This window comes from Erinaceus europaeus, chromosome 11, assembly GCF_950295315.1.
Source record: "Erinaceus europaeus chromosome 11, mEriEur2.1, whole genome shotgun sequence".
Classification (NCBI taxonomy): Eukaryota; Metazoa; Chordata; class Mammalia; order Eulipotyphla; family Erinaceidae; genus Erinaceus; species Erinaceus europaeus.
In genome coordinates, this window is record NC_080172.1 from 53,732,037 (window position 1) to 53,755,797 (window position 23,761).

General features: G+C 54.5%; 2 protein-coding genes across 7 annotated transcripts in view; one reads left to right on the forward strand and one right to left on the reverse strand.

Moving 5' to 3' along the window:
* Window positions 1–15,490, forward strand: part of PI4KB (phosphatidylinositol 4-kinase beta) — a 47,016-nt gene extending 31,526 nt beyond the window's left edge. For 3 of the 5 annotated variants that reach the window (XM_016191516.2, XM_060201699.1, XM_060201700.1), the window contains 9 exons: window positions 2,574–2,801; window positions 7,030–7,139; window positions 7,627–7,731; window positions 7,899–8,022; window positions 8,896–9,161; window positions 13,325–13,457; window positions 13,806–13,926; window positions 14,324–14,386; window positions 14,675–15,490. In XM_016191516.2, coding sequence (XP_016047002.1) covers window positions 2,574–2,801; window positions 7,030–7,139; window positions 7,627–7,731; window positions 7,899–8,022; window positions 8,896–9,161; window positions 13,325–13,457; window positions 13,806–13,926; window positions 14,324–14,386; window positions 14,675–14,856 — 1,332 coding nt within the window. In that variant the 3' untranslated portion in view covers window positions 14,857–15,490. The remainder of the gene's footprint in view (window positions 1–2,573; window positions 2,802–7,029; window positions 7,140–7,626; window positions 7,732–7,898; window positions 8,023–8,895; window positions 9,162–13,324; window positions 13,458–13,805; window positions 13,927–14,323; window positions 14,387–14,674) is intronic. The other 2 variants (XM_016191517.2, XM_007530645.3) reach the window with 1 other exon arrangement.
* A 225-nt stretch (window positions 15,491–15,715) lies between these two features.
* ZNF687 (zinc finger protein 687) lies at window positions 15,716–23,296 on the reverse strand. 2 transcript variants are annotated; one of them, XM_007530643.3, is made up of 9 exons: window positions 23,150–23,296; window positions 18,525–20,572; window positions 18,208–18,386; window positions 17,928–18,104; window positions 17,667–17,829; window positions 17,214–17,552; window positions 17,017–17,129; window positions 16,774–16,915; window positions 15,716–16,682 (listed from the first exon to the last, which is right to left on the reverse strand). In XM_007530643.3, exons 2-9 carry the CDS (start codon window positions 20,553–20,555, stop codon window positions 16,197–16,199), a joined length of 3,630 nt encoding a protein of 1,209 aa, XP_007530705.1. In that variant the 5' UTR covers window positions 20,556–20,572; window positions 23,150–23,296; the 3' UTR covers window positions 15,716–16,196. The 2 variants fall into 2 exon arrangements, with proteins under 2 accessions (XP_007530705.1, XP_060057681.1); XM_060201698.1 differs by lacking the exon at window positions 23,150–23,296 and adding an exon at window positions 22,036–22,170.
* Window positions 23,297–23,761: the final 465 nt, after the last annotated feature.

Consider the following 23,761-nt stretch of genomic DNA (forward strand, 5'->3'; position numbering starts at 1 on the left):
TGTAGTTATTATTGTTTGTTGTTATTGATGTCATCGTTGTGATAGGACAGAGAGAGATGGAGCGAGGAGGGGAAGACAGAGAGGGAGAGAGAAAAATAGACACCTGGGAGTCAGGCGGTAGTGCAGCAGGTTAAGCACAAGTGGTGTGAAGTGCAAGGACCAGCATAAGGATACCTGTTCGAGCCCCCCGGCTCCCCACCTGCAGAAGAGTTGCTTCACAGGCGGTGAAGCAGGTCTGCAGGTGTCTATCTTTCTCTCACTTGCTGTCTTCCCCTCCTCTCTCCATTTCTCTCTGTCCTGTCCAACAGCAACGACATCAATAACAACAATTAAAAAAACAAGGGCAACAAAAGGGAATAAATAAACATTAAAAAAAACACACACAATCAAAAAGAAAAAAAAAAAAGAAAGACAAGGATCCTTACGCCGGTCCTTGTGTTTTGCGCCACCTGCGCTTAACCCGCTGCGCTACTGTGCAGCTCCCAGGGAGAAATGATTTTTTAGATAGAGATAGAGAAACTGAGATGAAAGGGAGAGATAGAGGAGAGTCAGACACCTGCAGCCTGCTTCACTAGTCATGGAGCTTCCCCCTGCAGGTGGAGACCAGAGGCTTGAACCCAGGTCCTTGCGCACTGTATAATATGAGTGCTTAACCAGGTGTGACACTTCCTGTCCCCCTCATGAAACTTCTTCTCCCCCTGCAGATGGGGCCAGGGGCTTGAGCCTGGGTCCCTGTACATTGTAACAGGTGTACCCTACAATCTGCACCACCACCTGGCCTCCTGAAGCATTTTTTAAACAAATATATTTGCATTACCTGGGAGGTGGTATGGTGAATAAATGTTGAACTTTCAAGCTTGAGGTCCCAGGTTTGACCCTGGGCATCCTATGTGCCAAAGTGATATTCTGGTTCTCTTTCTCTGTCTCTCTCTCCCCTTCTCCCACTTTTATTCTCATTAATAATCACTATAAGGGTGCCAGGTGGTGGTGCACCTGGTTGAGCGCACATGTTACAGTGTGAAAGGACCCTGGTTCAAGCCCCTGGTCCCCACCTGCAGGGGGGAAGCTTCATGAGTTGTGAAGCAGGGCTGCAGATGTCTCTCTGTCTCTCTCCCTCTCTATATCTTCCCCTCCCCTTTCAATTTCTGGCTGTCTCTATCCAATAAATAAATAAAGATAATATAAAAAAATTTAAAAATAATAATCACTATACATTTTTTTAAGATTCATTTATTTCATGAGGGAGGAGAGAAAGATTAGAGCAGATGCTGGCAGTGACAGGGATTGAGCTCATGACTCCATGCCTGCAAGTTCAAAGCTCTACACTACACAGCCTCCCAGGTGACTCAACTGAAACTTTTTTCCCCCTTTTCTTTAACCAGAGCATTACTAAGCCCTGGCTTATGATGGTTCCAGAGATTGGACTTGAGGCCTCAGAGCCTTAGGCATGAAAGTCATAGCAATTATGCTGTCTCCCCAGATCTAAAACATTTTTTTTTTCCCTCCAGGGTTATTGCTGGACTCGGTGCCTGCACCATGAGTCCACCGCTCCTGGAGGCCATTTTTTTCCCCTTTTGTTGCCCTTGTTGTTATAGCCTCGTTGTGGTTATTATTATTGCCCTTGTTGATGCTATTCGTTGTTGGATAGGACAGAGAGAAATGGAGAGAGGAGGGGAAGACAGAGTAGGGGAGAGAAAGATAGACACCTGCAGACCTGCTTCACTGCCTGTGAAGCGACTCCCCTGCAGGTGGGGAGCCGGGGGCTCGAACCGGGATCCTTACGCCGGTCCTTGCACTTTGCGCCACATGCGCTTAACCCACTGCGCCACCGCCCGACCCCCCTAAAACATTTTTTTATAGATTTACATGACACAGGAGGTGGCTCAGTAGATAAAGTGTTGGACTCTGAAACATAAGGTCCTGAGTTTGATCCCCAGTATTGTAACATTTGTGCTCAACCAGGTGCGCCACCACCCGGTCCCCAATCCCCAGTATTGTATGTGCTAGAGTGATTCACTGGTTCTCTCTTTCTCTCACTGTATCTCTCTCGTTAATCAATAACTTTTTTATTTAGTTTCCTTCATGAGGGAGAAAACACACACAGGTCTAAACAGCATTCTGGAATATACAGTGCTGGCACTTGAGCTTGGAACCTCATGCCTGCGAGTCTAGAACTCTCCCACTGTACTAACTCCGGGACCAGTGAATTGAAACATTTTTGAAAAAAGACTTATTGATAAAAATAGTACCAGGGCATCACTGTGGCACAAGAGATGCTAGGGATTGAACTTGGGATCTCATGTGAGAGAGTCCAAGACATTGTCCACTGTGCCATCTTCTGGGTTGTGCAACTAGAACATTTTGAAGACTGTGCTCACTCCCCCAAGTTCATTAGTACATCAGTGTTCCTAGGACATGTCCTTGCCCTGAATATGGCATCCATAATGCCAGCAGCCTTACCAGTGCAGGTAGAAGCTAGGATTGGACAACAGGAAGAACTGCATTGACTGCTTTGAGCTTAGGGAGACAGTGGTGGAGATATGTTGTCCATACAGTTCTCCCTTTCCCTCCAGGCTCCCTACCTGATCTATGTGGAAGTCCTCGAATGTGAAAACTTTGACACCACCAATGTCCCTGCCCGGATCCCTGAGAACCGAATCCGGAGTACACGGTCTGTCGAGAACCTGCCGGAATGTGGCATCACCCATGAGCAGCGGGCGGGCAGCTTCAGCACTGTGCCCAACTATGACAATGACGATGAGGCCTGGTCCGTGGATGACATAGGCGAGCTGCAGGTGGAGGTGAGAAGGCTCCCAGAACTTACATCAGTCTGGTACAAGGCAGCACCCTGGGGCAGGCTGAGGCAGCTACCTAGCGAGTGGTGCTGGTGGCAGTGGGTGAAAGAGAACCAGCTCCACACAGCTAGAATCTGGAACAGAGTCAGAGGTCTTCCTCTGTGAAGGAGGGAGTTAGGTGAGGTGTAAGTGAGAGGAACCTAACCCAAAATACTGGGCCTGGGAAGTGACTCAACAGTGGAGTGTGTGCGGTGCAGATGTGAGAGTCTGGGCTCAAGCCCTGACATCATACACGGGCAAGCGCGCACTGAGTGCAAAACAGAACACCCATCATGAACACCAGAGCAATATTCTGCTTTGTGTTACTCTCTTTCACAACTAAAAAAGAGAGATTGTTGTCTTTTGTTTTGACCAGAGCACTGCTCAGCTCTGACTTATGGTGGTGTGGGGATTAAAACTATCTACCCCCACCCAAAACATAAAAGTATTTTTTGCGAGAGTCAGGCAGTAGCACAGCAGGCTAAACACTCATGGCGCAAAGCACAAGGACTGGCATAAGGATCCCGGTTTGAGCCCCCAGCTCCCCACCTGCAGGGGGCTCACTTCACAGGTGGTGAAGCAAGTCTGCAGGTGTCTTTCTCTCCCCCTCTGTCTTCCCCTCCTCTCTCCATTTCCCTCTGTCCTATCCAACAACGACATCAATAACAACAACAGTAGCTATAACAGCAATAAAACAAGGGCAACAAAAGGGAAAATAAGAAATAAATTTTTTTTAATTTATTTTTTAATTTAATTTATTTATTCCCTTTTGTTGCCCTTGTTGTTTTATTGCTGTAGTTATTATTGTTGTTGTCGTCATTGGATAGGACAAAGAGAAATGGAGGGAGGAGGGGAAGACAGAGAGGAGGAGAGAAAGATAGACACCTGCAGACCTGCTTCACTGCCTGTGAAGCGACTCCCCTGCAGGTGGGGAGCCGGGGTTCGAACCGGGATCCTTATGCTGGTCCTTGTGCTTTGTGCCACCTGCGCTTAACCCGCTGCACTACAGCCCGACTCCCATAAATATTTTTTTTCTTTTAATATTTATTTTTATTTATTTATTCCCTTTTGTTGCCCTTGTTGTTTTTATTGTTGTAGTTATTATTGTTGTTGTTCCCATAAATATTTTTTAAAGTATTTTTGCATAAATTATTATGGCATGCTAGCTCCCCTGCAGAGAGGAATTATTTTAATGAGAATGAGACATCAAAGCATGGCTTTGCCATTTAAAAACAAAAAATCTCACTAGAGAGAGGTGAAGGGCAGGCAGAAGGTAGATATAGCATGATGGTTATGCAAAGAGACTCTTATGCCTGAGGCTCCCAGGTTCAATCCCCCTACCCCACCCCCAGTCCCACTCCTTGCACCACCATAAGCCAGAGCTGAACTGTGCTCTGGTTAAAAGAGAGAGAGTGGGAGTTGGACGGTAGTGCAAAGTGCAAGGACAGGCGTAAGGATTCAGGTTCGAGCCCCCGGCTCCCCACCTGCAGGAGCATCGCTTCACAGGCGGTGAAGCAGGTCTGCAGGTGTCTATCTTGCTCTCCCCCTCTCTGTCTTCCCCTCCTCTCTCCATTTCTCTCTGTCCTATGCAACAACTACTACAACTATAAAACAACACAGGAAACAAAAGGAAATAAATAAATATTAAAAAGAGAGTGGTCTGGGATTGGCGCAGTGATAAAGCTTTGGACTCTAAAGCATGAGGCCCTGAGTTCGATCCCTACCAGCACATGTGCCAGAGTGATATCTGGTTCTTTCTCTCTCCTCCTATCTTTCTCATTAGTAAATAAATAAAATATTTAGAAAAAAGAAAAGAATAGCAAAGCAAGCAGTGCAGGAGGAGGTACACTGGATAAAGCACTGGACCTTCAGGTGTGGGGTCCTGAGCTAGACTCTGGCATCAGATATGCAGAGTAGTGCTCTGTTTCTTATTTATTTATTTATTTATTTATTTATTTATCTACCAGAGCACTGCTCAGCTCTAGCTTATGGTGGATGGTCCACTGCACCACCTACCAGGCCACTTGCTTTGCCATTTTATGCCTCATACTTGAGAGCCCAGTGCTTTATCCACTGCAGAGCCCCTCCATCATCATAAATTGCAGAGCAGTGCTGTGGTCTGGAATAGAATCAGAAGCACCCCCCCACACCCCAAGAAATCTTTTTTTTTTTTTTTTCTTTTTTGGACCAGCTCTGAGGGCTGCATGTAGTGAATACAACCAGACCCCTACCTGCAAGGAGTCTGTGACATAGTAGAAGAGAAGCAGGCAGCAGGCAGCTGCAGCGAGGTGTAGCTCGGCCATGCTGGAGAGGGGACGTTATAGGAGAACTTGAGGGAGGAGGTAGCACTGACTTAAGCCTGGGGTTGTGACATGTCCCAAAAGGGTCCCTGGAGGAGGTACTGTCTGAAGATGAACAGGAATAAGCAGAGACTGGAAGAGATGAGGGAGTCTGGTCCGTCTTAACTACTGGAAGCAATTTTGTATGGCTGTGAAGTGAGAAGCTATGAAAACTGAGTCAGGAGAAAGACTGGGCAATGGCACGCCCAGTATGCCACGTGCATGGATGCCCCCACCCCCACCTGTAGCAGGGAAGCTTCACAAGCAGTGCTGCAGCTGTCTCTCTTTCTCAATCTCTCTCTCTTTATTATCTTTATTTATTGGACAGAGACAGGGAGAAATTGAGAGGGAATGGGGTGGTAGAGGGGGGGAGAGACAGGGCGGAGAGTAGATAGCATAATGGTTATGAAAATAGACTTTCATGTCTGAGGCTCCTAAGTCCCAGGTTCAATCCCCTGCACCACCATAAGCCAGAGCTGAACAGTGCTCTGGTAAAAAAAAAAAGGGGGGGGGAGAGGGGGGGTGGGGAGGAAGACACCTGTAGCACAGCTTCACCACTTGCAAATCTTTCTCCCTACAGGTGAGGACTGGGGGTTCAAACCTAGGTCCTTGCCCATTGTAACATGTGCGCTCAACCAGGTGCACCACCATCCAGCCCCTTCTTTCTCTACCTCTGTCTCCCTCTTCCCTCTCAAATTCTCCCTGTCTCTATCCAAAAAAACTGTATATATATATATATATATATATATATATATATATATATATATATATATATATATATAAAACATGAGTCAGGAGAGACCAGCATAGGGCAGCTTGTAGAGAGAATCCTACAAGTGGAAAGAAATATTCTAAAATCATTCTAGGGCTGTAGGGAACCTAACAAAAATTTTATTTGGATCTCTGAAACACTCAAATTTTACTTTGTGAAAAGATAGGATCTGTCCAGATTCCAATCTAGTGCCCACCACATTAAAGGAAGCTTTGGCACTATGCTATCTTCCTCCCTCTCCCCTTCTCTGCCTCTAAAGAAAAAAGCAAGGGGGGGTTTCTGTTGTTATTTTAAGATTTATTTATGAAAAAGGAGGAAAACCAGAGCATCGCTCTAGCACATATGATGCCAACTCAGGACCTCATGCTTGAGAATCCAGTGCTTTACCCACTGTGCCATCTCTATGGCCACAGAATCCTTATTTTTGAACTCACAGTCCAGATGAGGATGTTGAACACTGACAGTTAAGAAAAAAATGTGTAAGATACATACAAAAAAATGATTTACAGAATTGCAAGGTTCTGGTACAAAGGAAGGAAAAAGGAAGAGATTTGGCATTAGCCTTGGGGTCTGGTAGAATGATTTAGAGTCAGAGGTAGTGAGTATTAGCTTGAAAAAAATGATTGGAGGAGGTAGCTAGCTAGCCTAGGGAAGCTTGGTTCTGGCCTCTGCAAACCAATACTCCTGCAGGCCTGGGGAACTGTGGGAAAGAGTTCAGTATGCTCAGCTTTCTGAGGTAGTCGGGCTGTGGTTTGAGCATCTCCTAAGGAACTTGCTACAAATTCTGATTGTCAGATGGCAATCCCATTAGTTCTAATTCACATCTCTGTTGGGATTGGGGCTCTGTCGCACCAAGTAGTTCTGATGCAGACAGTTGTCAGTTTGAAAAACACAAATGGGGTCTCCGTGTGTGCCTAAACACTGTGGGGCCCAAGTGGTGAGGCTACGTAACCAGGGCTGGCCTTGGGACCAGAGTTTGGAAGGGAGGGCTGACTGTGATTTGGAGGTGTGGCACTGAGGTGATCTGAGGAGGAGGCGAGAGAAGTGAGCATCACACTTCTGACCTCAGTTCCTGCTCTCCCAGCTCCCTGAAGTACACACCAACAGCTGTGACAACATCTCCCAGTTCTCAGTGGACAGCATCACCAGCCAGGAGAGCAAGGAACCTGTGTTCATTGCTGCTGGGGACATCCGGTATGGCCAGCCCGTGGTCCCTTTTCCCTGCCAACTGCACCTGTCTCCTTCCCTGGGCCTCGTCCTGTGGCCACCAAACATGAGGCAGTTCTAGTGAGGGCTGAGAAGTCACCGGGTTCCCACAGAAGGAGGGGAAACATTAGAAGGACTCCAAAGGGACGGAGCCCCCAGAGGAAGGTATTAGAGCAGTGTTTCAGAGTGGGCTCTGAGGGCCACACAGTAGAGGGAGCAGGACTTACTAGACATGCAGGTGCCAAGTCACGGAACAGGAGGGGGTGAGGACCTGGCCATCTGCATTTAGTATGCCTGTCAACCACAAGGTTAGCACAAAGGTGCTGGTGGCATGCTTCGTTCCTTGAGGCTCTCAGCCCAGGTTCCCATCTGTGTGCCCAGAGCTGAGGCCACAGTGCAGAAAAGGCCAGCCTGGTCAGGGATGTGAGCTCTGGGCTAACTCCTCCAAGCAAATGATACAGTTTTTCCATGCTAGACGGCGCCTTTCAGAGCAGTTGGCCCACACCCCCACCGCCTTCAAGCGAGACCCAGAAGACCCTTCTGCAGTTGCTCTCAAAGAGCCCTGGCAAGAGAAAGTGCGGTAAGTGGAGTGTGTGTGTGTGTGTCTTATCACTGTACCTGTCAGAGTTCTGGCAGCTGCAGTTGTCCCTGTGTTGGTGCCTGTGGCGTCTGATTGGGCTGAAGGTAGAAGCTGCTTCTCTGCTCACTCTGGCCTGGCACTTTGACACTTCCTGCCTCTGTCCTCAGGCGGATCCGAGAGGGCTCCCCCTATGGCCATCTCCCCAACTGGCGGCTCCTGTCAGTCATTGTCAAGTGTGGGGATGACCTCCGCCAGGAGCTGCTGGCCTTCCAGGTGTTGAAGCAACTGCAGGTAAGAGAAAGGAGAGGGATTCATCCCACCTGCAACCACACAGAAATGATCACACACACGTCCTCCTGCAGGGAGGGGACAGCTCCAGCTCAGATCTGTACTAGGCGGAGAATGCACTAAGCCAGGTACTCTTTCTCTGGGAAAAACAGCTCCACAGTGACCTCTTGTGGCTGCCTTCTGTGGTCTGTACCTGCCCTGATCTGGTCATGGGTGTTGAGTTTGTCCTTTAGATCAAAACTCCCAACTGGGTGCTAAGCTCTGGAGCCCTTGGGCCCCCAGGTTGGCTGCCCACAGGCAGTTTCACATGCTTAAACCAGCTGTTTCTACTAAATGTTTTTAGTTTCTAGAGAAGCTTTTTCTATACTTAGATCCTTCTCAGTCATTTACTTTTCCAACTTGTATTAGTGTCTCCTGCCCTTCCTGCTTGCCAGGAGACAGTGAGGTCTTTTCCTTGACCCTTTCTTCCTCCCTCTTTCTTTTCTGCTATCAAGGTAGGTTATTGCTGAAGCTTGCTGCCTGCATGGCTCTACTGCTCTCGCCATTTTTTTTTTTTAAGACAAGAGTGTGAGAGGTAAGACACTACAGCACTGCCTGCACTCATGAAGCTCCCTCCCCTACAGGCACTCCCATGCATTGGCCTGGGGGCTGGATCTGGGTGAGCCACTTCCCAGTCCCTATAAGATGGCATTCCACATGCCTCAGAGTGTGATTTCCTGCATATTGTCAGACCCTTGCACTTCCTTTCAAAACACCCAGTCTTTTGTTGCTTTGGTGGGTTTTATTCACTTGATAGCCTAGAACCCAAGGCCGCTGAGGAGGGGAGCTGTCGAGGCTGGGGACTGCAGAGGTTTGAGCCTCTGGGTCTCTCCACAGGCTATCTGGGAGCAGGAACGTGTGCCCCTGTGGATCAAGCCGTACAAGATTCTCGTGATCTCGGCCGACAGTGGCATGATTGAGCCTGTGGTGAATGCCGTGTCCATCCACCAGGTGAAGAAGCAGTCACAGCTCTCTCTGCTCGATTACTTCCTGCAGGAGCATGGCAGCTACACCACTGAGGCGTTCCTCAGTGCCCAGCGGAACTTTGTGCAAAGTTGTGCTGGCTACTGCTTGGTCTGCTACTTGCTGCAAGTCAAGGACAGGTAGGCAGACTCCTGCCCCTTGTTCTGCCCTTTTCTTCAGGTTCCCCCGTCCCCTCACTCATAGTTCTCACTCACGTCACCACCTTCCTTGGCCAGGATGGGAAGATCAAACAGGCATCACAGTTGAAGCAGAGACAGATGTGTTTTACATGAGGTTAAGCCAAGGAGACAGAATGATGGTACAAGGAGGAAGAGATGAAGAAATGAAGGGCTTGGGGGAGGAGTCTTGAAGGAAGAGGAAGCCTGAGGACACAGATACCAAGCAGGGTTACAAGTCAGCATGATGAACACTTGGGTTACACTGCAGGCAAAATAGTAGGCAGTGGTGTTAAGAGCCTGCAGAAGGGATTTTGCAGGTGGAGGGATGACATTCAGCTGGTGACTGTGACCTTGTGGATAAGGCTGATTGTCAATGGGCCTTTAGCAGCAAAGCGGGGTAGTGACGGCAGGAGCTGAAGACAGAGTAGGGCTGGGAGGTAGCGTAGTGGTAATGGAAAAAGACCCATGCCTGCAGATTTAGCCTCCCAGGTTCAACCCCCAGCACCACCATAAGCCAGAACTGAGCAGTGCTCTGGTAAAAAGTAAGTAAGTAATAAGGATGATGTAATGGAGATAGAGTGGAAAGTTCCAACCTTAAACTCTCCTTATTCCCAAACATGACCTTTATGATGCCCGGTTTCTTGTATCTGGAAATAGCATCCTATACAAAGATGATTACAACCCTGAGTCCTGCTTTCTGAGCCCAGCCCACACTAAGACTCAGGAGGCACTGCCCTGAGCACACATGTGCATCTTTCTCTCAAATGCAGAAAGGCAGTGACCTGTGTGTCCAGAGCCCCTATAAAACAGCGACACATTATAGTCCAGCTAGCAGCACCTGGTGCAAAATCTGGCATCATCTAAAACCTGCCATAGCCTTGTGCTAAATCTTGGTGAAACACCCTCAGACCAGTGTGTCCTCATGAGGGGACAGGTATGGTGAGCTATCGGAACCTATGCAGGGGCCTCTAGGCCAGGCTGCAAGTGAGCCCAGCAGACTCCAGTCAGTAGCTGAAGAGCAACAACACTTCTTTTCTTGTTTTCATTTTTTTTTTTAATTTTTTGTTTTTCCCCTTTTGTTGCCCTTGTTTATCGTCATTGTTGTAGTTATTGTTGCTGTTATTGCTGTCGTTGTTATTGGCTAGGACAGAGAAATGGAGAGAGGGGAAGACAGAGACGGGGAGAGAAAGACACCTGCAGACCTGTTTTACCACTCGTGAAGCGACCCTCCTTTAGGCAGGGAGCCGGGGCCTCGAACCAGGATCCTTATGCCGGTCTTTGCACTTCGTGCCATGTGTGCTTAACCCGCTGCGCCACTGTCCAGCCCCCTAAACTCTTTTTTTTAATTACTATTTTATTTATTAGATAGAGACAAATCCAGAGGGAAGAGAGTCGGGTGGTAGCACAGCGGGTTAAGCGCATGTGGTGCAAAGTGCAAGGGCCTGCATAAGGATCCCAGTTCAAGCCACCGGCTCCCAACCTGCAGGGGAGTCGCTTCACAGGCGGTGAAGCAGGTCTGCAGGTGTCTTTCTCTCCCCGTCTTTCTTCCCCTCCTCTCTCCATTTCTCTCTGTCCTATCCAACAATGACAACATCAATAACAACAATAATAACTACAACAATGAAACAACAAGGGCAACAAAAGGGAATAAATATTTTAATTAAAAAAAAAAAGAAATCCAGAGGAATAAATATTTTAATTAAAAAAAAAAAAGAAATCCAGATACCTGCAGCCCTGCTTCACCACTCGTGAAGCTTTCCCCTGCAGGTGGGGGCTGGGGGTTTTAACCTGGATCCTTGTGCACTATAACGTGCACTCAGCCAAATGTGCCACCGCCTGGCTTCCCGTATGTATTCTCACCTTTCAAACATATTGGTTTCCTAAAGTAAAGCCAAAAACTTGACTGGCATTTGCTTTCTTGCTATTCACCCAACCTAAGGCTCAAGTCTATGTGCTTTGGGCCCTGTGTTCAAGATCCTGCCTTTTCAGAATTAAGTCTAAAAGATCGCAGTCAAGTCCTTACAAAGAAATTGGGAGGTGGAGAAAAAGAAGGCACTGGACTCTTTAAGTAGGAGGTCCTGAGTTCCATCTCCAGCATCGCATGAGCCAGAGTGATGCTCTGGTTCTCTCCCCACCTCACTTGCAATAAATAAATAGATAAATATTTAAAAAATAATAAATGAAGGGAGCTGGGTGGTGGTGCAGCAGGTTAAGCACATGTGGCGCAAAGTGCAAGGGCCGGCATAAAGATCCCCGTTCAAGCTCCCCACTTACAAGGGGTTCGCTTCACAGGCGGTGAAGCAGGTCTGCAGCTGTCTACCTTTCTCTCCCCGTCTTTCTCTCTGTCCTATCCAACAACGACAACATCAGTAACAACAATAATAACTACAACAATAAAACAAGGGCAACAAAAAGGAATAAATAAATAATTTTTAAAAAGGAGTCAGCAGAGGGAGTCGGGCTGTAGCGCAGCAGGTTAAGCGCAGGTGGCGCAAAGCACAAGGACCGGCATAAGGATCCCAGTTCGAACCCCGGCTCCCCACCTGCAGGGGAGTCGCTTCACAGGCGGTGAAGCAGGTCTGCAGGTGTCTTTCTCTCCCCCTGTCTTCCCCTCTTCTCTCCATTTCTCTATGTCCTATCCAACAACGATGACAACAACAATAATAATAACTACAACAATAAAACAAGGGCAACATAAGGGAATAAATAAATAAAATAAAATATTTTAAAAAAGGAGTCAGCAGAGGCTGGGTTGTGGTACACGCTATGTGTGCACATGTTACCATGCACAGGGATCCAGCTTCAAGCCCCCAGTCCCAGGACCCACAGGAGCACAAGCTTCACAAGTGGTAAAAACAGTGCTGTGGGTACCGATCTCTCCTTCTCTATCTCCCCTTTTCCTCTCAATTTCTGTCTCTATCCAAAATATATATGAAATAAAATAAAATAAAATGGGGACCAGATAGGGCTGACAGCTGATCAAAGGAAAGACATAGACCTTAAATTAGTGATAACAGATAGAGGGTCCAAACTGGAAGCAAGTATATGATCTCTCCCACCTTGTAGACTTCCAAGCTAACTCTGGCAGCTAGAGGAGAACCTGCCCCTCAGACAAACCTGGAGTGTGTTCACCACTCCTGTGCTCCAGCTTCTGTCCCCTTAGCTGTGAATGAGCCAGTGGACTAGGGCCTCTCTGGATTGTACCTGTGCTGTGACATTTTCTTAGAGGGGAGTCCCCCAGGTGGAACTCAGACCTCCTGCCACCCTCCCACCCCCTTTTGACCTGTCAGCCTAACCCCAGAAAAGATAGCCAGCCCTCTTATCCTAACAACACCTCTGTTGACACTTATGGGCTGGGTTATTTGAGAAACCAAATTTATAGGCTCAGTTTGCTAATCCTTCCTCCTAGGGACCATTCATGTGCGAATCACAAAGTCCAGGGGTTTATCTCCTGAGCTTTCTTCCTACAGCTCACCTGTAGTCACTGTCTGCTAAGGTATTGTGTTTTTGTTTTCTTTTAAGATAGCTTTTTTTTTTTTTTAATCAGAGCACTGCTCAAGCTCTGGCTATGGTGATGCTTGAGAGTCCAAAGTTTTATCCACTGTGCCACCTCCCGGACCTTAGCTTCTTGTTTTCACATAAGAGATTTTACCAGCTAGTTAAAACTTAGCCCCACAAAGTCCCTACACTGTAAGTTTTTCTCCACCTGCCCTTCCCATAGGTGTCTGCTCCCTCTGGCAGTCTCTCTGGCCTGTGGCGGTACAGTAGGAATGGCATGACTTGAGTGGAGGCCCCCACTGCTTGCCTCTCAGTTGGCAGAGCCTCAGATGTCCTAACCCCTTGTTTCTGGGGCTCTACTAGACTGGGGTCTGTTTGAAGGCCAGAAGCCCAATTTGGAGGAAAATCTGAAACTCTTATTCCTTGGAGCCTAGGCCATGAAAGCCTTTTGCATAACCACTGTGCTGTCTCTCAGCCACACTTCTTGTTCCTAATAATAGCAGTGTCAGACCCCAAAACCATGTCAGCAGTTTGCTGGTCTCCCTCCTGCCAGGTGTCATGTGACCAACATGTCCCTGCCTCAGTCAAACTGACAGCAGCCTCCTTTTTCCTCTGCCCCTCCTCAGACACAACGGGAACATCCTTTTGGACGCAGAAGGCCACATCATCCACATCGACTTTGGCTTCATCCTATCCAGCTCACCTCGAAACCTGGGCTTTGAGACGTCAGCCTTTAAGCTGACCACAGAGTTTGTAGACGTGAGTCAAGAAGGACTGGGGGTGCTGAGTGGTGGTGTGCCTGGTTGAGCGCACACATTACAGTGTGCAAGGGCCCAGGTTTGAGCCCCAATCTCCACCTACAGGGGGAAAGCTTCACAAGTGGTGAAGTAGTGTTGCAGGTGTCTCTGTCTCTCTCCCTATCTTTCCCTTCCCTCTCAATTTGTTTCTAGCCAATAAATAAAGATAATAAAAAGGACTGGGGCCACCCTGCATTCTCTGTCTGTGGAGGGAGCTGCTAAGCTCCCTCTCGATTAGAGCACCCGGAGGACAGAAGAGGCAGAAAGCTCTGTAAAGGACCCCTGTCACCTGACTCTCCCTCCCTCCCAGGTGATGGGTGGCCTGGATGGTGACATGTTCAACTACTACAAGATGCTGATGCTGCAGGGGCTGATTGCAGCGCGAAAACACATGGACAAGGTGGTGCAGATCGTGGAGATCATGCAGCAAGGTGGGGCTGGGCCCCCTGCAACTTCCAGAAAGCCGATTCCACCTCAGGCCCCTGGGCGGGGTCCCCAGAGGGCTCCCTCTCTCTTGCTTTCTCCTTTCTCCTTAGAGACCTCCCCTCTAGATTGGGTAGAGGTGGCCCCACTTCCCCTCCCTTATCCTGCTCTGAGTGTCTCCTGCCTTTGTTCAGCCCCTGGCCAGCTCTGCTACTCTGTCACCACTCCTCCCAGCTGGCCTCTGGGCATTGTTGTCACTGTTGAGGCCCCTCACTCCTTGCCATCTTTTGTCTGGGAGACCCCCAACCCCCACCCCAGAGCCTTTGGGCCCCACCCCCTCAAGGCTCCCTGTGAACCGAGTCTGAGCTGCCAGTCTCCTCCTCCTGCCCCCGCCCCACCCCACAGGTTGTCGCTGTTGCTCAGGAGCGTCCCCGTCTGGCCCCGTGATGACGGTGGCCCAGGTCATCTGTGAGTGTCAGACATAGCGTAGGCAGAGGCCTGCAACCAGATAAGTGCCCAGCTCAGGGCCCGGCCCCCAGAGCCTCCTCCCCACTTCCCTCACTGCCTGCACTGGGAGAGGGGTGCTGGCCTCTCTGAGGGTGTAGGCGTGTGGGCTAGAGGCTGCTCCAGGCAGAACCTCCCACCCCTGCCCAGTCAAGTGCACTCCAGGGCAGGGAGTTCTCTCAGGAGGGAGGGCAGGGGCACTTCAGATGGGGCCTGAGCCCCTACCCGATGCCCCCCTCGCCCCTCCCCCAGGTTCCCAGCTGCCCTGCTTCCACGGCTCCAGCACCATCCGCAACCTGAAGGAGCGCTTCCACATGAGCATGACGGAGGAACAGCTGCAGCTGCTGGTGGAGCAGATGGTGGACGGCAGCATGCGCTCCATCACCACCAAGCTCTACGACGGCTTCCAGTACCTCACCAATGGCATCATGTGACAGCCTCTTTCTCAGGCCCTGAAGTGGGGGGGGGTACTCAGGGACCCTTCCCAGGAGGACCCTGGTCAGAGAAACCCCAAACCAGGCAACCCCACCCACCCCCATCCACCCACCCAAAGGAAATGGAAGGCAAGAAATACAAAGGATCATGTGGTAACTGTAGAGCTTGCCGGGCAGGGTGGGAGAGCCAGCCTTGGGGCCCAGCCTTCTGGGGCTGCCCTGGCCTGTCTGCGTCAGTATTACCACCTAGCAGAGTCCAGAACTCGCCGCCCTCCAGAGAACAGATGTGACACATGTGTCGGGCACAGGGCCCTTCTGCTTGGCAGGGCTCAAGAGGCCCACTCTGCAGACCCTCCGCTCATCTGTCCTGGAGCCAGGCAGGGGAGTGGGCCCTCAGTACTTGGGACTTGATCCTGTGGTTGGCCATTGACCATGCTGCTGCCCAGTCGTGCCCCGGGCACTTGGCAGGTGGTCCCTGGCCCCCCAGCACAGGGTGAGGAAAGGAGCACCCCCCCCCAAAGGTGTCGGCCCAGCTATGGGGAGTTCCTTGCCCCACCCCTCCCCCACACCCAGGGAAATAGCTCTCAATTTTTTATTTTTAATTTTTGTTTGAAATAAAGTCCTTAGTTAGCCACCTGTGTCACTTCTAAGTTGTACTGGAAATTGGGGGGGGGGAGGGTGAGAAGGGGACAAAGGCTTTAGTGACTCAACTACCAGGATACAGAAGAGGCAGAATGAGACCACCCTCTCCTGCTGCTTTGGCAGTGCCACCCCCTGGCTAAGGGCCTCCCAGCTTTAGATTCTGCCCGCCCTCCCTGTCAGGCCCATTGTGCAAGTCCCATAAACAGAGAAGCCTGGATGGGGATTAAACCGCGAGCAGTTTTAATGGTCTGGTTCGCCCCCTTCCATGTCCCCATGTTAGTATTATTACAGAAGGATTCCTGAGAGCCTGGCCCCCCTCCTTGGACCCCAACAGGCCTCGTCCCCACCAACCCCCCGGGCTACTGAGGGAGAACAGAAAGACAAGTGAAAGGCACTGCAGGGGTAGGGGCTGGCTGGGTGGGTGTGGCTGGGCTGGGAGGACACCTGTGCCTGAGGAGTCCTGGCGGGTGGGCCACAGGAGGGAAGTAGTGTTGGGCTCAGGGAGGAGGGCCCAAGTACCCAGTCTAAGGTGCTGGGGCCAGACCCAGAGGTGCGTTGCAAGTAACTCTTGAAAGCTCTGTCTCCGGGGCCAGGCCAGAGGGAACAGGAGTGGAACATGATGTGGATCTGGGTGGAAGTCCCTGGCTGGGGACTAAGTGGCAACAGAGGCCCGGGCCCCCAGAGGATGGAGCTGGGGCCTAGTTGTCCCCACTGCCCCCCTGCCGGGCCCTGATGAACGCCATGCCATGTGTGCGGAAGTGGGTCTTGAGGTTGAGGGGGCTGTCGCAGCTCTTGCCACACACTTTACAGGTCAGGGGGCCTCCAGAAGCAGGCAGGGGTGAGTCCCCACCCTCTGGGTCAGACCTGGCCAGAGCGGGGGCCTCCTCCTCCCCCTCACCTAGGCCCAAGGTGGCGTTCCCTGCACCCCGTCTCTTCTTGTGACTGATGAAGCGGTGCCGGCTCAGGGAACCGGGGGAGGCAAAACACAGACCACAGTCAATGCACTGCTGGGCGCCCCCTTCCACCCTCAGCCCAGCCAGAAGGCCCTGTTCCACAGGCATGGCGCTGCGGAAATTCGGGGGGCCCAGGCCTGCGGAGGCCCGGGGGGACTTGGCTGGAGGCGTCGTGCTGTCAGGCTCCTCACTGCAGGAGTCAGAAGATGGCCGGCGCTTCCGCCCGGAGCCCTGGAGCAGGGGGAGGAAGGGGCTTCTGTAACCCCACAGTCCTGGCATCCCCGCCTACCTCCTAAAGCCACAGAACCCTACACCCACCTACCTGGGCTCTGGTGCCAGTGCCCTGGGTCAAGGCGACCCCCCGGCCAAGGGTCTGTGCGCCGAGTGGCAGGCCGTGCCGGACCTGGACGTGCTTCTCCAGGATCAGGCGGCTGCTAAAGGTGCGCTTGCCCTCCGTGCAGTACCTGCGGGGGAGAGGGCTGCGGTGGAGGCCAGGGCTCCACAATCAGGTGCTTGGGGGGGAGGTTCAGGCCTGGGCAGAGGGCAGGGCAGAGGGTGGGCTCACCTGCAGGGGTACACACGCTTGATCCCCTCGTGGTTGACCCTGACGTGGCGCCGCAGGCTGGGGGCCGAGCAGAAGGAGCGCTCACACAGGCGGCACGGGAATTTCTTCACCGACTAGGGCAGCAGGGGGGGGTGTCTCAGAGCAGGGCCTGAGCCCCTCACCCAAGGCCCCCAGCCGCTCCCTGGAGCCCTGCTCACCTTGCCGTGCTCCTTCTTCATGTGTGCCACGTACTCATCCCGCTCGGGGAACCAGGAGTGGCAGAGGCCACAGGTCCAGCCTCCGGGGCCCCCGCTCCCGCCCTTGAGGCCTTTGCTCCCACCCAGCTCCCTTCGGGGCCGAGGCCTCTTGGTGAGACGAGGGGGCTCAGGGGAGCTGGGGGGCTCCTCTTCAGAGGACGAAGACGACTCCCCAGTTGCAGGCGCTCCTCCTGCCTGTGACTCAAGCGGCTCCTCAGGCTCCGTCTTGGGGGTGAGCAGGGCCGACCCGGCCCCTTGCCCCGAAACCTCCTCCCCAGCGTGCCCGGCCTGGTGTGTGTTCTAAAGAGATGAAACAACTGCTGGGGAGGGAGGCTCAGCCCTGCCAGAACCTGGGGTCCTCCTAGCAAACCCTCAGCCCCTGGGGACACCCAGCCTCTGCCCTGACTCCTGTACCTTGAGGTGATCCAGCATGGTCCTTTTCTGGGCAAACAGCAGGGGACAAGATGGGCACTTAAAAACACTGACGCGCTGAGGGAGCAGGTGCTGGTCAAAGTGTGAGGAGAGGAGGGGTTTGTGGGTGAAAACCGTGTCACACATGGCGCACTTGAAGATCATCCTGCAGGGGACAGAGAAGACGGTGTGACCATGGACACCTGCCAGCACACTCCTCCAGCTCACCCTCCGTTCATCACCCCCGCCTGCCCAGGGACTCACTTAGCCTGCTGCGTGTGGAAGCTGGGGTGCTGGGTGTAGAGGTGGGCGTGGGCACTGGGGGCAGACTTGAAGGCCATGGGGCAGATGGGGCACTTGTGGAAAACCTCACAATGTGACGTCTGGATATGGGACTTGATGGAGTTCACGCCCCCAAACACCACTGCACAGCTGGGACACCTGGGAGAGAAAGTGTGGTGCTAGAGGAGGGTGGGTTCTGTGGCCACCCCACAGCATCCTCAGGACAAGGGTGTCAAGAAAGGCAGGGAGGCCCAGAAAGCACCTGTATCCGACCCGGCGTGAGAAGTGCAGGCAGGCATCCCGAAGGTGTGTCTGGAAGCTGGGCTGCAGGAAGTTGGCCCCACACTCGGGGCAGACGTGGGGCGGCCGGTTCTTATGCATGCGCTGGTGAGCACCCAGGCTGCATCGGTTGGGGAGCATCATGGGGCAGGTTGGACACACCTGTCAGGTGGAGCGACACCGGGCCCAGACACAGGTGGGTGGAGGGAGGCCAGATGCCCTGAGCTGCCCGGCCTGGCCCCTGGCCCCACCACCTCCCCGAGCTGACCCCCGGGATAGGAAGGTCAGGAGGCCACTCACGTTGCTGGTGGCCGCCAGCTGCTGGAAGTGTGCAGCCATGCCTGCCTTGTCGCGGCACTGCTCCTTGCACTCCAGGCAGCGAAAGCAGGTGGAGGAGGCAGTGGCAGGTGCTGAAGGCGGCTCCGTGGCCAGTGGCAGCACAGGAGCCTCCATGGTGGCAACAGCAGCCACAGCAGCAGAGGAGGAAGTGACAGCCGCGTCGCCCTTAACCAGGGCGGGCAGGGCTGGGGGGGCCAGCGCGGGCGGCACAGCCAGCAGCGGTGTGATGTCGGGCTGGCCCACCATCTGGTCAAGGGCGACGGGCCGCATGACCAGGTGGGAGCACTGCATGACCAGCCCCTTGTCCTTGTGCTCACGCGCGTGCAGCAGCAGGCTGCACTTGTTGAAGAAGACCAGGCGGCGGGCGCAGTGGTTGCAGGTGACCTCGATGCGCATGCTGCGCCGGTCATAGTGGCGGGCTAGGCTCTTTTCCAGTGAGAAGGCATCCCCGCATTCCAGGCAGCGGTAGCCGGCAGGTGGCAGAGCTAGGCCGGCCTCAGCAGGTGGGCTCAGGTTGGGCCGGTAGGCGGGCAGCAGGTTCTTGGTGTTGAGAATCTTGTTGAAGGCCTCCACCAGGCTAGACTGGGTGCGGGAGATGACCGTGCCGCTCACCACGCCTGGCCCTGCTGCCGGCTTGGATGGCTGCACCATCACCACCGAAGCCCCATTCAGCTTCTGGCCACCTGTCCCCACCGAGGCCCGCCCATCGGCCTTGGGCAGGGCGTGGGGCACCAAGCCCAGCACGTTCTTGGCCACAGCCTTGGGGCTCGTGACAGTGGGCCCCGGCAACACCACGGCCTTACGGGCCACACTGGCAGCCATCAGCATGGCAGTGCTCGCACTCTGGATAGTAGCCACAGGCAGCACAGTGCCCTTCAGCCGAGTGCCATCCCCCAGCTGCACACTCACCACCTTCGGACCCTCGGGGGTGGTGGTGGCTGGGGACAGCTTCAGGCCAGACTCAGTTCCTGGGGCCCCTTCGGCCTCAGGGACAGGAGGCTCAGGGTCTGAGGGGACTCGAGTGACAGTCCTTGTGATGTTGCCACAGGAGGTCTTGATGGTCTTGATGCGCACCTTGAGGGGCCGGGAGGAGCTGGAGGAGGCAGGGGAGTCATTGCTGTCCTCGTCGGCTGCTTCAGCTCCACTGGAAGGGCTGTGGGGACTGCCCAGGGGAGACTTGTCCACAGGCCCTTCGTTGTCCTCTTCTTCCTTCAAGGGACAGCTGGGCGCTGTGGGGGAGGCGGAAGGGCTCTGGTGCCCAGGAGACTTCTTGATGAAGGGTACCCCCTCTAGTCGAGGAGGTGAGGTGCTGAAGGGGCAGTCTGTGGTCTGGGGACTGCTGCCCTGGGGGAGTGGAGGGGTGCAGCACTCCTGTTTCAGGGCCCCGGGGGGCAGCAGGGCTGAGCCATTTTCCTGAGCCAGCTCAAAGGATGTGGGGAAAGGAGGGGACGTTGCAGCTCCTTCACAGGGTGGGGAAGGCTCGGAGGACCGCCCAGACTTGGACCCAAAGTGAGCAAAGAGATCTAAAGGGACTTTGCCCTCCAGGGTCTTCTCTTTCCAGGTGCCCCCACCACCAGGAGGCGCTGAAGACCGGGCAGCTCCTGCAAGGGGGGGATCTGAGCCCCCAAAACCATTCTGCATAAGGCGAGGCCCAAGGCCAGACCCCTCCTTAGTCGGCATCCCTGCCCGGGCCCCATCCAATGACCCCCCAGCCGGCGGCTGCTCTGGGCACACGGTGTTCTTGACGATGACACTCACAGCCGAGATATCGGGTGGGGGCAGGCCATGGTCCTCTGAGGCTTGGGCAGGAGCTCCGTCCCCAGTGGCTGCAGCTACTCCAGACGTGCCTCCTCCACCAGGTTCTGGCTTCCCTGAGCCTACAGGCTCCTCACTGTCCTCTGGCCCAGAGTGAATGGCTTCATTTGCATCGATGTCAGGGATGTCAAAGGCAGCCAGGAGGTCATCGAAGTCAGGAGTCTTCATGTCCCCCATGACAACGAGCCCTTAACCTGAGAGAGACAGCACGAAAGAGGAATAAAATCTGAGCCTTGCACACAGGCCCCAGTCTTCTCATTTACTGATTCTCGAGCCCAACAAGTGCACCAACTGGGGCATGTCTCTGCCACAGTGCTGAGAGAGCTAGGCAGAGATAGATAGATAGATAGATATCACTTTCCAAGCCTAGAAACTGCCAGGGAGGTGGGATGCACACACTGGAGTTGAAACCAGGCTCCAGAGAGCAGAGGACAAGACACTCCTCAGAAACCCCTGTAACATAAGAGGTGAGGGTGGGGCACTTGGAAGCTGCCCAGCCTTCTCCTCTCCCCAGCACAAAATCAACCAACTGCTAATAAGAATAATGGACATGGTGGTCTGGGTTTGGGGGCTTACTCGTGTCAGTAAGACCCAGTCAGTCTTCACAGGTCTTCTGGGACTCTCAGTGAACTGAAAAGCCACCTATCCAAAAGGAGCATCAGCTCCAGGCCTAAGAAATGATCCCAGAGGGCTCGAGCGTTGGTGCATCTACCTGAAAGCACATGTTACAATGTATCCGGAACAAGGTTCAAGCTCCCAGTCCCCACCTGCAGGGGGGCCATTTCACAAGTTTGAAGTAGTGATGCAGGTGTCTCTCTCCTCTATCTCCCCCTTCCTCTCAATTTCTGGCTGTCTCTATCCAGTAAGTAAAATATACAAAAAGAAATTATCAGAGTTCCAGCAGGCAGGGCACTCCACGACCTTCCTGGTCCTCTCTCCAAATGGGGTGAATGAGGCACGTATACACAAATGTCAAATGTGAAAAGTTATGCACATCACAATCACAGCTCACTGAGGCACACTCTGGAACTGCAGATCTCGAGTTTGACCCTGAGATCATTTACTGTGTCAACTGGGGCAGCCCAGGCTAGAACAGACTGGGGCCAGGAGGGGCTGGGCAAGAAGAAATATGACAACATAAGGTTAGGGTCATGACATGAGGGTTGAGGTCACAGGAAGGCAATTCAGGGGTGTGTGGACTCACCACAGCACCTGAGAATCGAGCTTTGTGGAAATGGGCTGGGATGGAATGAATGAAACACAGGAGCAGAAAGAGACAAAGAGAAGGGAGGGCAGCCTGGCCACAAAGGCCCCAGCCAGGGCCTCTGCTGTCACAAACACCTGCGGCTTGCTCACCTTGCTTCCCCAGAGTGCAAGGCCCGCCCAGGCCCGCCCTCCCTCCACCTGCTCTCTCTGGGCTAAAGCTCCAGGGTACCAGCACTGCCGGCACAGCTGCCACAGTGAAGGCAGGCCAGGCCCCCAACCCTGACATGGCGGCTGAGCTCTGCACCCCACTTTACCGGAGACTCCAGCTCTCACCCTTCCATTTCCCGTTGGCAGGAGAGGCCAGGAAATCTTGCCCAAACCCTACCTAGCCCAAAAAGGGAAAGGAAAAAGATTCCCCTGCCACCCTAGGCCAACAAGACAGCCAACTTACATCTTGGGAGGAGAGTGGGAGTGGTGGGGAGAGAGGTCTGTTTGCTGCCAGTTCCCCCTCCCCAAGCGTCTACGGAGCAGAAAGGGGAGATGTCCCCAGCAGGGATCCAGGCCACCCTCAGGGACCTCTTCCAGCCCTTAGCCAGTAAGGGGAGAGCAGTCCCGGCAGGTGGAGGCTGGCAGTGCTGGGACCTAGGTGGGGGTGGCTGGAGAGTGGGCCAACAAGAGGAGCCGGGTTCTCATCCTGCCCCCTACAAGCTCTGGGTTAGCACAAAAGCCCTCCATTGGCCAGCGAGGGCCTCGGGGTCCCCCGCCCCACCCCACCGCACCGCACCCGGGCGCACCTGGCCAGGCCCGAGCGCAGGCGCAGGCCCCGCAGGTGGGGCGCGCACATGCGGACCCCAGAAAACATCTGCGCACGTGCGGCCCCGGGGCGGGCGGGGGCACCTGCGGCGGCGGCGCCCAGGTCCCGGCTGCGGGGTGGAGGCCCGGGCTGCCCGCCCCTTGCGCCTGGCCCGTGGGGCTGCGGCCCCCAGCCCGCGCCCTGTGCTTCCCCAAAGCGGGAGGAAGGGGCCGAGCAGGAAGCGGCGGCCGGGCCGCAGGGCGCCCCCCCGCCGGGCCTGCTGCGCCAGAGGCGGGAGCCGGAGCCGGAGCCGCGCGGGGCCGGGCGGGGAAACTGAGGCAGCGGCGGCCGGGCACCGCCGGGCCCCCGGCGTCAGCGCGGCACCTCGGGGCGGGGGGCGGCGCGCCCGACTCGGACCCCGGCCCGGCCCCGCGCACCCGCCGGCCGTCGGGGCTCTCGGCCTGGCCCCCGCCCCCACACGGGCGCGGACACCATTTTGGGTCGCGACACCCGGCGGCCTCGGTCCGGGCCGCGCTGCGGACGCCTCGAGGAGGGCGAGGGGCGGCCGGGTCGGGGATCCCGAGGACCCCGGGCGCTGGGCCGGCGGGGGGCCGCGCTCCACGGCGGAGCCGGGCCGGGACGCCGTCGGGGCGGCGGGCGCAGGCTGGGGGGCGGCGCGGAGGGGGTGGCGGGCGGTGGGGGAGGGGCGGGGGCACTACCCGCCCCCCCGGGGGGCGGGGCCGAGGGCGGGTGTCTGCCCGAGCACTCTTACTTGTTCTGCTCGCAGCGAGGGCCGAGCCCCGGAGGTCGCTCCACTGCTCCGGCCGCCGCCGCCGCCACCCTCCCCGCGGCCACCGCTACTTCCTGCTTCTCTCCGTTCAGCCTCCCCCTTCTGCAGCTCCCTCTGCGTTCCCGAGCAGGGCGGCCAGCTTCCGCACTCGCCATTGGTCCCCCGCCCCGTCGATCAGCGCGGCGCCCCGCCCAGCGCCGCATTGGGTTGGCCTTAAGTACAGCCGCTCGCCAGAAGCCCCGCTGAGCTTTGCCGGCCTCATTGGGCCTGGAGCCTAGTCCTTCTGAAGAGGCCGCTCCCTATTGGTTGTGCAGGACTCCAGCCCCCATCTGCCCATCTCAAGAGCAATTGGTCGGCACCATTGTCCCTTTAGATAGGAGCCAATCCGCGTGACTGTTTTCCTAGCGAAGGCGGAGACTCTCCCAGGCGCATCTCCGCCCTCTAGCTCCCTATTGGCCGAGCTCCCCGAAGCCTGCAATTCACTTATGCAAATCTGCGGAACTCCGCTTGGTTCGGTGAATACTTAGGCGACAAGTCGGTGGTTTGGGATACAGCCCACAGCGAGCTAGGCTGTGGGCTGTATCCGTGTCCCGC